Raw genomic sequence first — 15639 nt, 5'->3', positions numbered from 1 at the left:
TCCTGGTGGCTCATAACGGATACAAAGAGATTATGGATAAGTTCCTGAATCAGCAAAGTGACATTGGGCACATGAGAATCCTCATCTCCTTCTATTTCTCTCCGAGTTTCAAGCAAAACCTTGTGGAGCACCAGGGCATCTTTATAAATCAAAGACTCGGGCTCGTTGTACGTGCAAGCATTATTGAACATCATGACAAAGTCCTCCACCATGGAGTCGATGTCCTGGTATTTATTTGCCATCATGTGGCTCCTGATCTTCTCCATGTCCACGGGCTTCTTGATGGTGACGTAGTAGTCGGGCAGCTCGGCGCGGGAGGGCAGCCGCAGGAAGATGGCGCTCAGCCGCCGCCCGCGCTTGTCCGTGTAGTTCTTCACCGCCTCGTACACCTCGTTCAGCTTCTGCTGCATCGGAGTCATGTACTTGGACTTCTTGGGAGAAATGCCACTTTTCCTACCTAACACCACAAAAACAACACAGGAGTTAAAATGACAAAGCTGAGAACTTGCACATTTCTTTGTCCAGAGAATTGTTCATGGGAGAAGCACTCCATGGTGTAAGCAGAAGTCTCACAACACAGAGCCTGTTCCAGGCTGCAGCTTCTTTTGTTTTTCATAACTCTATGAAATTTTTTTAATGTTCTTTTTGACAAACACAGAATATGTTGCACCATGCTCCACCTGGTAAAGGCCTCCTCAGGCTTCAGCATGGAAAACATCTTTTCCTACCTAACAGCATTAACAAACTCCTCTAAACTCATTTTGGTTTTACAGCTCTCCATGAATTTGCCTCTGGAGCTGCTAAAAATCCTGTCATCACAGGGTTTTGTTATCACTAAAATTAGGTATTCAAAATATTATCAGACTCCTTTATGACATGTTTATGCCAAATTAGAAAGGATTATTATAAATAAAATGTAAATTAAGGCCTCCCATGGGATTATCAGGTTGGCTTTTTGACTAATTCAGGATCTCTGTTACTGCACTGCAGATTCTAAGTCTGCACCTGTACTCTACACCTGTACTTTACCCAGGAGCTGCACATTTAATTTGCAAGAGGACTGTGTGCAGTTATTTTCTTTAAGGTTTTTGTGCAATTTTATCCATCTCAGTTTGCTCAGTTCTGAACTCATATTAAGACAACCTAAGATTTGAGTAGTAGTAAGGTTGAAAGGGCAATAGCTCAAGGAACTTCACTTCCATGTTCCTCATGGCTTTCAATAATCTGCCAAACAGAGCTCACTTTTTTTAAATAATTCTGTGGAAATCCCAGATATTTAACCAGTGAAATTATGAGACTTGCTCAATTTGAGAAGCCCTTTACTTGACTGAGCACATAATGCACCATCTAACATTTGGGTAACACTGTATGACTACATCTTAATCCTTCCACCCATTCCCAAGTCTTTTTTCTTCACTCTGAGTTACTTTTCTTAGAAAACACTACAAGCAAAAACTCAATTCTGTTGTATAATACAGACATGCCATTGCTATCAAGATTTTGAAAATATAATCCTACTTTCCTTGTCAGTGTTAACAACTGTGCAGAACATGTCAATGTGTAAAAGGAAGATCTGTTCACCACTATTGTGTTGTAAGTATTGAAATGAGACAAGGCAATGCACAAGGCTGTCTTACTTAGCTTTAGTTTAGGGGATGCAACATCATCATCTTCAGCCAAGGGTCCCAGCTCTTTCCTTTTTTCTTTAAGGATCTTTTCCAGCATATGGGCATCATTGTACACCTATTAATCAGTAAAGTAATCAAAATCCAATCAAAACAGGGTTTACTGTGTTTACTAGTTAAGAACTAGCTCCTAAGAAACACTTCAATGTTAGTTTGGAAAAGCTGACAGTAAAATGGAGTATTTTATTTAAAGTGTACCTTTCATAAATAAGCCTTTCTTTTTAATTGACACAGGTAAGCAGAACTGATGCTACCCTCTAAATCAAGGAGCTACAAATGTTGAAAAAATTATTCAATTAAGACGCATCTCTATTCCAAAGACAACAAAATGGCAAGGGGCAGCTGTGTTATCAACTTTCTCATCAAACCCTTCTGCTGAGCAATGAAAGATCCCTTGAACCACTGAGATTCCCTCAAGGTACAAAGGACTAGAACAGTCCTGGGTCTTCAAACCCAATCCTGGTGATGAAGTGCAGCTGCTGAGCAAGTTCCTTACTAGAAACAGCTGGAGGTTTCTTACCACCTCCCTGTTCCACATCATGCCTGCTGCCTGAGAAACATCACAATATAGACACACCCAACAATATACTTGTAAATGAAAACCATATCCTTTTCAAATTCATTTTATAAGCTAAACAAGTCATGTCTTCTAGTCTGATCTCCTACACTCTCCACTTCCATGAAAACAAAGCTGTTTTCCTTCCAAGACACCCTTTCTCAGAAGTTCTGAGAATTTCTACTTTAGTTCAATAAACAATTCCAATAAACAATACATGTAACAGTCAAAGTGAAGCCATCCTAAGAGCAGCTGCTGTCTGCAAAGCAGCAGAGAGTGTGGCTGCTGAGCCAGCAGTACCTGGGAGCCCTCCTCGTTGTAGTGCCTGGCGTTGCGGAACATGAGCTTCATGTCCTCGATCATGGCCTCCTCCGCCGCGTACTTGTCATTGCGGATGTTGTGCTCTATCATCTTCAAGTCCATTGGCTCCAGGATGATTTTGTAGTAGTCTGGATAGTCCTTTTTGGATGGTTTAACCATGAACAGATCACAGAGCCTCCTGCCTGTGCCGGGCTCTCGAGCTTCCAGAACTGCATTGTACAAGATCTTCATGCGCTGCTTCCGGATGTTCTTTTTACTGTCGGGTTAAGAAGAACCCAAAGGAAAAGAATAAATGTCAGGGGTTCTTATCCACACTTCCAACCCTAATATCAAAATGATATTATCCTCCACCATGAAGAGACAACCAGAACCACCTAAATACACACAAGAAGTTCAACATTAAGACCGGAATTTGCAATTGACAACAGCATCACAATCAGGAGCCTGACACAGAAACAGGAAATAACTCTTCCAGATGATTCTTCTCTCATTGACCCTGAGTTCAAGTGTTCTACAAAATAAACCAACTAACTCATTTTTCAAAGTGCAAAGCCAAAAGGAGCTCTGAGCACTTTCCAGATGTCGAGAAAACAGACCAGTCAGGATCAGGCATCTGAATCCAAGAGCTCCAGATCCAGAGTGAACAGGGTAAAAACCACCAGTCATACCTTCATGATTACTTCTGGTGAACACAGAATATCAAACATATGAGCTATTTATCTCAGAGTAATTTTGTACTTCTTCAGGACCAATAAGGACATCAAGGATGCAGTAGAAAGAACTGCTTAAATATCTGTCAATCCAAATGAGGTCAATAAAGCTCCCCAAAACTGCAAGCCCAGGTAGAAAATGATACGTGCTAGCCCCACAAATGTTACAGTCACCCTGTGTGTAGCTGTTATGGTTGTCTCAAGAAATCTGACAGCACAACCAAGGCACAGCTTATCACAAAAAAGAACATGGCTCCCTGCACACATAGTACATGGCCTATAAATAAATCAAACGAGTGAGAAGAAAATTTATGTCAATAATGCATAGTCTCAGCTCAGATACTGTGGCATTCAGCAATACACTCAACTACAAAGAACTTGTGAACAGGCTTCCAATCTGCAATCTCCTCAAGACTTATTCAGGTAGTTATAACTTTGACTATTACATTATCTGCAAAGACAACAACAACCAGAAAAAATTATCTTCAATTGCAGAATGGGCAAAACATCCCAGTACAATTTATAAGAAACCAAACTGCAACACAGATTCCCATGATGTGCATCCTTTCATTATACATTTAAAACATAACATATTCATGCCTCAGGTATCTCTTACTCCTTGGTGAGATCAGCAAGATAACTAAAGAAAACTAACAACAAAGAAAACTCAAAATATATGTTCTATAGGCTAAACATTACCACTGTTGGCAAATGTCGGTTAGTTGTTCCCACTAGCAGATGAGCAATGCCAGAACACAGACATGCTGCCAAATCCCCCATTTTAATGTATTTCCAGGTTTTTCTCACTCATTTCAACAGATATAGGCAAAGCAAAACCAAAGCAGAAACAGCAAAAGGCCTGCCAATACTCAAGATTCATGTCATGCATCTGATACATAAAAGGAGACATTCAAACAACTTTCTTCTGGGTAACTGTTATTTTCCCAACAGGATGAATTTTGCATGGGTTATTAGTTTCCTTTTAAAGCAATATTTTGGAATTCCTCTCAGTACTTCACTTCTGTGATCATCAGCATTTATGATCTTTTCCTTGCTATCATTCAGCAAGTGAATGGATAACAAGCATCAAACTGACAACACCAAAAGCATTCTCAGGTGCTCTTCAGGCATCACTCTGATCTCCCTTGCCTACCAACACGGGAAATCCCTTGTTCCCTCTTCTCTTTTATTGTTCTTAGATGACAGGCCCTGACAGATTTTTTCCTTTTAAGCATTTCAGTAGTGTCTGGCACAAGGTGATCAAAAGCAACATGGGGTTAAAAGGACTCTGATGACAATTTGACTTGCTCAATTAGGTTAGTACTTCTTTTTGAATGTGAAGATCACAAAGCTAATGATTTTTGCAATTTGTTCCTTCTTGATTACTTGGTTTTGTGGTCTGCCTTTCCTTTCCATTACATTTCTTCTTCCCAGCATCCCTAGACTGCACCACCTCCTAAATCCCTGTTCATATCTTCTCTCTGAAGCTTTTTAATGAGTGTACATTTCTGCACTTATTTGATTGTTCTTCAGTGACTCTCTGCTGATGCTCTACTCCATTCCCTTCCTCCCCCCACGACTGCTGTTCCTTTGACAAAACAAGAAATAAATACCCAGGAAGCCAATGTTCATAAGCAACACCAAAGAAAGATGCTGAATTGCAATTTTATACTGGCTGTTGCTACCACTGCAATAATATTACCTGAGCTGGACTTTACTTCAAATGACACCGTAAGGCAGACTTGAGAAACTCCCTCTTGCTGGAGTGAAATGCATCATTAGTATTAATTACAAAACAGCTATCACCATAAAGAATACCTTCCATAAGGCATCATTATGCTCAACAGAAGAGTCTATTGCACATCACTGGGCTTTTTGTTTATGTTACAGGACCCTAAGTAATCAACCTCTTATAATCAGTTTATTTGTCAGGCTAAAATAAAACAACTCTCCCCTAAAAATCCTGAAATTCACTGAGAAAATCACTGAGTTCAGTGCAATTACAGTGCCCATTTTACTTACTGATGTAACTGCCAACTAATAGACCAAAATAGGGAATTAACAGTCAGAAAATAGTTTTGAATTAACTAGAATCAACACTTAATGATGTTTCAGAATTACAAATCCTTACAAAAATGCTAAAACCCATGGTTTAATACTCTCTGTAACAAAAAGAGATGCAGCAATGTTATGGCCTGCAGGAACTACAGAAGCAGATACCTTTTCCTTTTTGAGCTTCCAGTATCAGATGTAGCAGAAGAAATCATGCTGTCCCCATCCTCAATGTCATCTCTCCTTGCAAGCTCCTTCTTCTTTGCCTGAAAAAAAGAACAAAGCCCTGAAGCCAAACTCGTTGCTGAACACTTACAGAACAGAATTAAAGAGCAGTATAGTTCTTTCTAACTGACAGAACAATTTTTGAGGAACCAAGTTGAAAACAATGCCATTTCAGACTACAGCACTTATCTGGAACACTTAATGAAATCTGAAAGGTTTCAGCCTTATTCAGTTAAAGGCAAACTCCAAAAAAACCCTACATCAATTTTCTCACAATTTAATTAGGTTAGGAGTCACAGTAAGGAATAAAGTGACTGAAAGAAATCACAGAAGGCAGCAGGTGTGCTGAGGAAAAATCACTTCACGATGCTCTCCATTCCCATACTTCCCTCTAAGCAAGAAAATACTTCTGCAAACACAGGTCTAGTTAAAAATTATTCTGGAAAAATATCCTTTAGGGAAATAAATTCACATGTGAAGTTATATCCCTTTGCTTGCTCTCCTCCACATACCTGCATAACCTGCTGCATTTTCAGCACCCTTTTATAGATGGCAGAATTGGGGACATTGTAGCGCTTGGCATTTTCAAACATCAAATTCAGATCAGCCTCCAACTGATCTAAAGTTTCATACTCATGGTTCTTCAGCTTGGTTCTGCAAAAGAGAAATACTAGTCAGCTATTTCACTAGTTACACAGTGCAAAACAGTTCTTTAATATCCTCATTTTCATGACAAAGCAATAGTCAAAGAGCTCTAACTACAGAAATGGGATTTACTTTTTGATTCTCTAGGAACATCTTCCACATGTAACTACATTAGGGAAATGCATCTCCTCAAAGAATAGTTTCAGTATTTTGGAAGCTGTGGAGCCTGAAGTCCTGTTGTCATACTGAGGTGAGATGTTACAGGTGAGGCAGCAGAACAGGCTGCAGGGCCCCTGAGCCCCGACCTCAGGCCAGGCCAGCTCTGCACAGCCCCAAGCACTGCCATCCCTCCATCAATTCCACTCATCTTCAGTGAGAGCCAAAAGCACCCAGCACCTCTCATGTTAAACCCTCCAATCTGTGCCTTCCCTTAAAGAAACCCTGTTTGTGGACTGGTGATACAGCAAAGTGCACTTCACCTGACAAAAGTCACAAGAGGAGCAACAACAACAACAAAGTCATTTTTCACATGCTCAACACATGAATCAACATGAGTTAATGCTTAACTGAATGTGTTTTCTTGCACAATGCTGGAAGTTCTAGCCACCTTTTTTAAACCTTCCAGTACTTCATAACACACACAGAAAATATTGATCTGCAGCAACACAAGCCCCAAGGCCTGTCAGAGCTGCAGCAGAACATCCTCCTCCTCCTGCCTGCACATTCAGCAGGCACATACCACCTTTACACCCAGCCTGGCTTCTGCAGCACCTGGCTGAATGTGTCCCTGCTTGATGGAGCATCATCACTACCATGAAATAAATTTAATACAAAACCTTTCAGCCCCAAGCTTGCTTCTGCCACCATTTGCTTATCCACTACCTAACAACCAAGGTGCAGGCCATCTGATTTTAAGCAAACAATTTACATTCACAGCTGCTCATCAAAGGCCTGAAGTAAAAGTAAAAACCCAGACTCGGACTGAATGGTTTGGAAAGTGATAACTTCCAACCAGGGACATGACGAATGAAAAATGTACAGGCACAGAAGTGATCCTGTTCTAGCCTGTAAAGAAATTCCTCTCCTGCCATTCTCTGTGCTGCTGTCAGCAAACAATAGGATGATTAATTAGGTAGGTTATTTACATAAGTACTTTGAACAGATTTAATTACACTCAAACTCAGCAGAACTCAAGCATCATGACTTCTCTGGATTTAGAGGATGAAGTGCAGCTTTTCACAATAAATTTTTAACAAGCCATCTCACCAATCTTGGGAAGAAAGGATTTTATAAACAACAGTTTATTTCACAAAGTGGGGCTGAAACTAACCAAACTCATGGCTCTGCAGAAAGCCACTGCCAAGACAACACAAATCATATACTAGAAACTAAGAGAAATTTCTGTGAAAATTACTGACAGGGATATAACAGTACTGAAGGCATGAGTAAAATTAGAAAGAATTTCCTTTTAAACAAAATGACCTTTGCAAAATGAAGAAAAAAAAAGTTTAAAAGTAAGGCTACAGTTTCATAAGACCACTAAGCCCAAAACAACACTGACATGACATTTAATTTGGTTGAAATCAGAATATTAATTAAAAAATACTGTAAGTGGGCACTCAGCTCCCTAAAATGTCTACTGCAAACTCATCAGTGCATCCAGGTGGAATATCTCCAAGTACTGAAGGTGAGATATACTCTTTCCATATAACCAAAAAATCCATTTATTAGACAAACAGCCTAAAACTTCCCTACTGAAAAATATTCAAACACCAGGATAAGATCAGTTATGCAACTTATTTTCTTTTATTCAGAAATTGTGAAGTGCTAGTCCTGCCTCTTCAGGAAAAAACAACCCACTAACACAGAATGAGTGGGATCAAGAGATGCATTTGACAAATGTCCTAGTGAAGATGACAGTCTTCTTCTAAAATATATTGGCAAACTTCTTTACTTGAACCTGCGATTCTATAAACATACAACATGCACTGAAAGTACTTCCTAAGGTCAGAAAACTGGTTACACAAACTGAAGATTTCAAAAATATACAATATTCACCAAATAATAAGTTATATTAAGTGACAAAAAGAATGAAAGAAGTCCTAAATCTCAATAACGTGAAAATTTACAGTATATTCAAAATATTAAGAGCCATCATTTTCTCTTCCCAATTGACTCATTAGCTTTATGAATCAAGCAAACAAAAACACAGAAGTGTTTCTCTATAAACCCTTCAAACTTTAGCCCAGGCACCAGTCTCTTATACTTCAAAATCAGTTCCACTTTTTGATTCGCCATATTGCTAAAACTGATTAAGTTATATGGCAAAATATCCTTGACCAGGTGATGACATTTACTATAAGCTCCACTCAAACCATTTATACCCAATCCAAAACTACCAAGAGCCACCAAAAAGTTCAAGAGAATCCCAACACATCACATAAATGCAAAATTTAAATTCTTGTGTCACAGAGCATTGTCCAAAAAGGATCACACTCATTAAGAAAAATTGATTTGAATTCCCCAAAAAGTAGCTATCACACAAAGCCAAGTGTGTTAGACACCTGATCCCCACAGAGTTTTAAACCTCAGCTGCAGCCCCAGGAGCACAAGAGACCAGGGTGTGTTGTGAAGGTACCAATTTCAGTGCCTGTACTCCCACATGTGTTTCAGAGAGAGCTGCTGCCAGGGAATTCCCTGGCACACCTTCCTCCTCTGGGATAAAAAAGCCTGACCCACTTGCCTAGGGGATGATACTTCCCAACACTGTAAAATTTAATAAGGAACAGTGTTCTTGTAAGCCTGCCAGGATCTAGCACTTGTGCACTTGGGAACTGAACTCATTCTGCATCTTCTCCTGACTGCTCCTGTGGTTATTTGTAATTAACAGAATGACTCTTCCCCAGCAACGTCAACTTTGCATTAGGCACTTTCAACACATGTCAAAGCCATAGCCTTGACAGCATCATGCCTTTCTTTTTAAATAGGATTTTCTTGTTCTCCAGCTCTGAGCTTTGCCTCCTTTGAGGCAGGGAATTCTCATCAATGTGCTCAACATCTGCTGGGAGGGAATGAAGGGACAGCCAGGGTCACCTCAGCTGTGTCACTGACTGGCCAAGAGGTGAATGGAACAAAGGGGAACACAGGAAATTTCAGCTGAACACAAATGGTTTTCACTGTGAGGGTGGTCAAACACTGGCACTGGGTGCCCTGGCAGGATGTGGAGTCTCCATCTGTGGAGACCACCAAAACCTGACTGGACACAGTCTGGACACGAGGCTCTGGGTGACCCTGCCACAGGGCTTGGGCAGGATGGTTTCCCTTCCAACTCAGCTGTTCTGTGATCTGGGAGCAGCAAGGCAGGAGGAAATCAGGAGACAACTAAAAGCCATCAGCATGATTACCTCCCACAGCCAGGAACAGCTCAGGATCAGCACTCAGCTCAAATGACTGAGGTTCAGAACACTCAAAGTGACTGAGAGGCTGGGACAGGTAACATCTCATTAAACCAAAACACACTCACACACTCCCTCTGGAAATCATGAATTATTTTAAAGACTTTTCCTGCTTTTAGCACACACAAACCCCTCTGAAATACATGACTAGCTGTAAAATTTGCAACAGCCACACATTTCACAGCTCACTCCGGCAGGACAGCCGAGCAGCCAGATGCCAGAGCCCAATAGACACGAAACAGGAATGGCAGGCTTCACTCCACCTCCTTCAGCTTTCCACTGGGACACTGAACTTTTCTGTCCCCACCTGGGAACAGAAGATATGCTCTATTTATGTACATCTCAAAAAAAAAAAAAAATCCCCAAACCACCACTACAAGAAAAGAAGGGAAAAAACCCCACAGAAAACCAAACACCCAAAACCCCATAAACAATCTCCAACCCTAATGAGTGGCAGCTCTGAATACCAAAGACACATTAGCAGTATCAGCAAAGCCATGATGCTTCAGTTTTCCCTAAAGCCCATTAATTAAGAGTACATATGCATGACTTAAAGGCCTTTGAAGAAGTGAAGATTACAAGGTAATTTAAAAGACAGCTGAATTTCAGAATTTGCAGGAAATTAGATTCTACAAACATTGTACTTTAATTTGTGAGCCTCAAACACTATTTCTAAAAAGGCTGGCTGTTCTTTTTTTTTATTTTCTAAGCTCCCCAGACAGTAAGTCAAGTTACTTTTTTCTACAGTTCTTCATACACTGGTATGGAATTTCTGTGCTGCTCACACAGCCAGATGCAACCTGCCTACACTGTAAGGAAAGCAGAAATGCAGCTGCCTCTCTATGGCAAATCATTTGTTCTATAACTGATATCAAGGGTATTTTTAATAGAAAATGTCTCCCAAACAAATCTGTTTATATATAATTTGAGCCGGTACTTTTAGGTAGATCCAGGCACAAACTGCCAATGATTATTCCTAATTTCACTGTTTGTTTTTTTTTTTTTCATCAAGTACATATTGTGCTTTATTCAAGGCAAGACACCTTCTTTGCCACTATTACAGCTGTACTAAGACATAAGAAAAAATGCTTTAAAGCCACTGATGGGAGAGACAACCAGTGTGGCAGCTTTTATTCCCCAGCACATGCAAAACACCCTCAGACAAGATAAAAAACCAAAAACCAGCTTTGTTAACTTCTGATTTAACAACAACCCTGCTCATTCAACAATTCCATCAAGTCTGACATTGTATTATGGTACAGCTAAAATGTAAAGACCTGTGCATCAGAGTGGATTACAGAGGGATGAGCAGTGGGAGGGGGCAGGGCTCCCTCACCGGGGCTGAAGGACTGTAGGTACTGCCAGGGTGTGGCTTGGGCAGGCCCTGGAGCCCCAGTGGCCACTGGGCAGCATCATTAAAGCCTATTAATGCTCCCAGGACCTGCTCACACCCATCACACTGGCTTATCTTGAGCCACCAAAGAAAGACACTGCTCACTTCACTCAGGTCTTTAATCTGACAACTGCACTCTGGCAGCTCACAGACCTTTCATGGCTCACACATTTATAAATGCTGCCTTCAGTCCAGACCAGCTACATCATCATGAAAATAATTATTCTCCACAGTTACACAGTGACCTAGACAGGAGGATTGTAATTGCAACCATCTTCCTACAATTCACACTGAAGACTTTTAACTTAAAAGAATATGGCAGTAAGAGGTAATCAAGCCATCAGGTCAGGGAAAAAGAAAAATGGAGTTCTGCAAAACCTTTCATCTCTGCTGCACACCTAGCCTTCAGAATTATTCATATGGCAATTTTCAGGCACATTACAAATGAAATTCAATGAAAAATAAACCAAACAGCAGCCATGTACCACAGATGATCTAAAGACTGAGCTGAAACAAGCCGCAATCAGATGCAGAGGAGAGATGGTGCAAACACTGCATTAGGTACCAACAGCTTGACCAAAAGAGAAGATGCTGGGAATAAAAGAAACCCTTGAATAGTTTCACACCACATGTAATTTGCATTCTGTTCTCTTACCTGATCTGCTGCAATGAAATGGGTGTTTTAATTTGCTGATAATAATCAGGATACTTTTTCTTGGAGGGCAAGTGGAAAAAGGGTTCAGAGATGAGCTGGCCCTGGTTATTACGGCAACTTCTCACTGTGTCATAAAGCTGGTACAGAGGATTGGAGGTGTCCATGAAGGAGGTGATGCTCTCAGCTTCAGACTCTCCCTCTTCATAACGAGCAGCAGCTGCACAGAGAGAAAAGAAAAACAGGAAACTCAGCAGGACAACTCAGAGTGGGTGGTTTGGTGGATAAAGGTCTAAAGCAGAAGGAAAGGAAAGCCCTCTCTGGCAGTCAGATTCACACCTCAGAAAATGACACAACACACACCTAATGAGCCTCAAGCTGACAAAAAAAAAGCACTTTATTGCAATCCTTCAGACAATATTAATCACAGCTCAATACAAAATTGTGAAGCTTAGCAGAAAAAAATTGACACTAAAGCCTGATGATGCTCCTCTAATATATACAACAAATGAAGAAGAAATAAATGTTTTACAGTGATTATACAACAAGCCTACAAAATTCATAGTAAGTATTTAAAAATTTCATAGCAAACTTTTCTGGTTATCTTGTTTCAGGATTAGGATGAATGAAAGAAACGCTATGAAGAGCTAACACTTACTGCAGATAAAATTAGGAGAAACATTACATGAATAACAGAAACACAACAGGAAGGAGAAAACACTGGTACTGGAAACACAGGATGGGACCTGTGTTTATTATTGGCAATAAACGGCCAATCCTTCTACACTTCTAAGTCACATGAACAGTGCACTTCGTACCTTGCAGACAGACATAACATAAAATCTACATGGCTTTGCACATGCCAGAGTTAAATTATTCACCCCTTTTGCCCTCTGAGTCTGGCAGATGACACACTGAGTCACTCAGCTACACAGCTCTCTAACACCAGGTTTCCAGCTGGCATTTCCATTACTGCTCAGAGAAGGCTGCCACAGCTTCAAGCTCTCTATCCACCTTCAGTGAAGCCACACAGAAATGGTGACAAAGCCAGGGGACACTCAGACTGTAACAACACAGTGCTGTCACTGCTGCTCTGCAGCCTGACACCAGATCTACACCACTGTGTGGGACCTGTCAGGGTCAGAACCAAAGCTAAAACACAACCAGGCATCAGCAGATGGGCAAACATGCAATGAAGATGTGCATGACTGATTTGGGGAGACACCCAAAATTATCCTAATGATGCCAATCAGCATCACTTAATGACCCAGCATCTACTACATCACAGCCAGCAAAGCAGGAGCTGGAGAGAGTAACTCAGGTAGAAACAAACCACTGGAGCTATCACTGAAATCAGGTGAAGTTTCACAAACAGATTATGGTTCAGTTTACTAAACAGTTTGGTCTGTTTACTCAAATTGTTCACTTCTGAGTACTCCCCCAAAAGTAAGAAACAAACTGAAAAAGCAGAATAGCTTGTTTCTAAGAAAGAGAAAACACAAAGGCACTAGCCAAGCATTTGCTGTTCTCTGCTGTGTGAGCCAGCAACAAAATAGCTCAACATCCTTAATAAGAAATGTACTTTCTTTGTGTTGAAAGTAGGCATTCCCTAAAAATAAATCTAAGTAAATCAGATATTAATTAATTATTTTAAAATGTACTAAAATAAAGCATTTATGTATTATAGTTTTACTGTAATTTATATTTACATAATATGCAGCTATGAATAAATATATATACATTATATTTATAAATATTTAATATAACTATTTTTACATACTTTATAGCTATAAATATACAAAAATAAATATACAGCTACATTTTTATTATGATGTGCATGTTCTTTAAAAGTGATGTGTAAACATAATATATCTAGAAAATTATTCTGATCTCCTAATATGAAACCTGCTCTATTAAGAGCCAAAGAAGAATGTATTACTCAGACCAGAAGACACAAAAATTCTTATTTTTGCAATAATAATATTTTTGTACTTATAGAGCAAACAATCTGATGTAAGACTGTACTTTCTTTAATGTGCAGTAGCAACAGGACCCATATCCCAGCAAGCACTGGCAGAGGAGAGGGACAGACATTTATTGCCCTTTTGTGCTGTTACCACAACTACAGTTTGCAGATACCACAAAGCACCCAAACAACAATGAAAGCTCCATGTCTAACTGAAGATACTTGCCAGTAAAACCAAAAGCAGCATCCAGTCTTAAACCATCTCTAAATGAGACAGTAAAAACAAAACACCCTTGTTTACAAAATTAAATACATGCAAGTAATACATAATGACCACCTATGCCTGCCTCTGTAGACTTGTAATGAGGAGCAAGGGAGCTGCTGAAGCTGCTCACAACCTTCTACACTGGGGCTGGAAATGTTCTACAAGCTCCACCACACCAAACACCATCTGCAGCTGTCAGGATAAACCCTCAGTTGGAAACTGATATTGTTCATTGCTTAGGCAACAGCTACAACCAAAGAAGCTCATAAAGATTCAGCTCTCTGTTTGAAGGAGAGAGTTCTATTAATGTTCAGTCATGCAGCCCTGTTCTCATTTATTTTAACAAGCATTAGAGGAATGAAAAAAAAATGAGGCAGCAGAACAATTAATAAAAATATCACTTGGTTTAAAGAAAAGCCCTTGTCACTCAGAGACTGGTAGAACAGGGCTGTCCAAGTAGTACATGGAAGCACAGAAAATCTTGGGGGGGGACAGGTCTGCTAAAAAACTTAACATTGCCTCTTAGGAGAGTTTCAACAGCAGCAAGACAAAAGCCTCGCAGACAGAAAGAGGTCTTTAAAAAAATTACAATAATATCCATAGCAAAGGTGGCATCTGAAAATGGTTCAATCAGTGCAAGAATTTAAATCACTAAAACATAAAAAGCTACATGTTTTTACAGCACTGCAACTTGAAAAAAATAACAATTATAAAACAAGCAAAACCCAGCTAATAAATACTCCCCACACCTCCCAGAAACTGCTCTGAAGCAGTAACTGAACTCTGAGCTAACCAGGAATCAAAATGCTTTTGCTTACAGCAAGACCTAAAATCCAAAAAATTCTACATACCCATCCACTAGAAAACTGTGCAGAGTACAGCTCAATTACCAGGTAAGAAATAAATGCCCCAATAATACATATTGAACAGGTGCATCTTTCAACATCAATGAAGAAAAAATGTAAACAAAAAAATTAAACAAAGAAACAATTCCAGCACTACCAATCTCTTTTGCTGCATGGAGCAGCCAATGTCTTCTCCAGTATTTCCTCTTCTGTTCCATTTTAAAAGGAATAAAACCAACAAACAGCTCCCTAAAGCTTGAGTAAATGTACTTGAAAACACACAGAAAATTCAAAGTATGCCAGCAAGTTTGGCCTACACCCTATCTCACTAGCTGTAAGAGTCAAAAGGAATTACACGCTGAGTACAAAATATTTTTGAAATAAATGTATCTGAGTTTATCAGGAGCTTTACAGATTTGGTCATTGTGAACATTTTAATGAAAGGAATTAGAGAAACTGCATTTCAGCTCCTACCAGCCAAAGCTGCATCCTCATCGCTCTCTGATCCATATTGCAGTGCCATGGTTATTGCTGATAAACGATCCCCTTGGGCTGATCTTTTGTTACTATGAAAGAGAAAAAGTAAAGGAATTTTAAAAATTAAAAATAAAAAAAAGGAGAAAATTAAAACAAAAAAAAAAAAAAAAAAGGAAAAGGTTATCACATTAACCATTAACAGTCACCCAGAGTGTGTGAGCAAACAAGTCATGATTCCATTAGCAGGAACACTGCTTTGAGTAAAGAAGGTCAGAGCTTTTAACTGAAGAAATTCTTACCAAGCCATGAGTCTGCCTCTATTTTATGAGCTGGTCCATCCAACACAGTCAGAAAACTGAGGTCCAGCCTACTGCCTTCTATCCAGTTTTGTA

General features: G+C 39.7%; 1 protein-coding gene across 1 annotated transcript in view; it reads right to left on the bottom strand.

The window, feature by feature from the left end:
* PBRM1 (polybromo 1) overlaps nt 1-15639 on the bottom strand; it is a 54116-nt gene that overhangs the window by 27061 nt on the left and 11416 nt on the right. The window contains 8 exon segments of the mRNA XM_031058151.1: nt 1-2; nt 5-457; nt 1638-1743; nt 2542-2818; nt 5493-5590; nt 6062-6203; nt 11698-11914; nt 15245-15336. The exon segment at nt 1-2 is cut by the window's left edge and continues 140 nt beyond it. Of these exon segments, the coding sequence (XP_030914011.1) occupies nt 1-2; nt 5-457; nt 1638-1743; nt 2542-2818; nt 5493-5590; nt 6062-6203; nt 11698-11914; nt 15245-15336 (1387 nt within the window).

Source organism: Geospiza fortis, unplaced genomic scaffold, assembly GCF_000277835.1.
Source record: "Geospiza fortis unplaced genomic scaffold, GeoFor_1.0 scaffold78, whole genome shotgun sequence".
NCBI classification, from domain to species: Eukaryota; Metazoa; Chordata; class Aves; order Passeriformes; family Thraupidae; genus Geospiza; species Geospiza fortis.
This window is presented reverse-complemented; position numbering and strand designations above follow the sequence as displayed.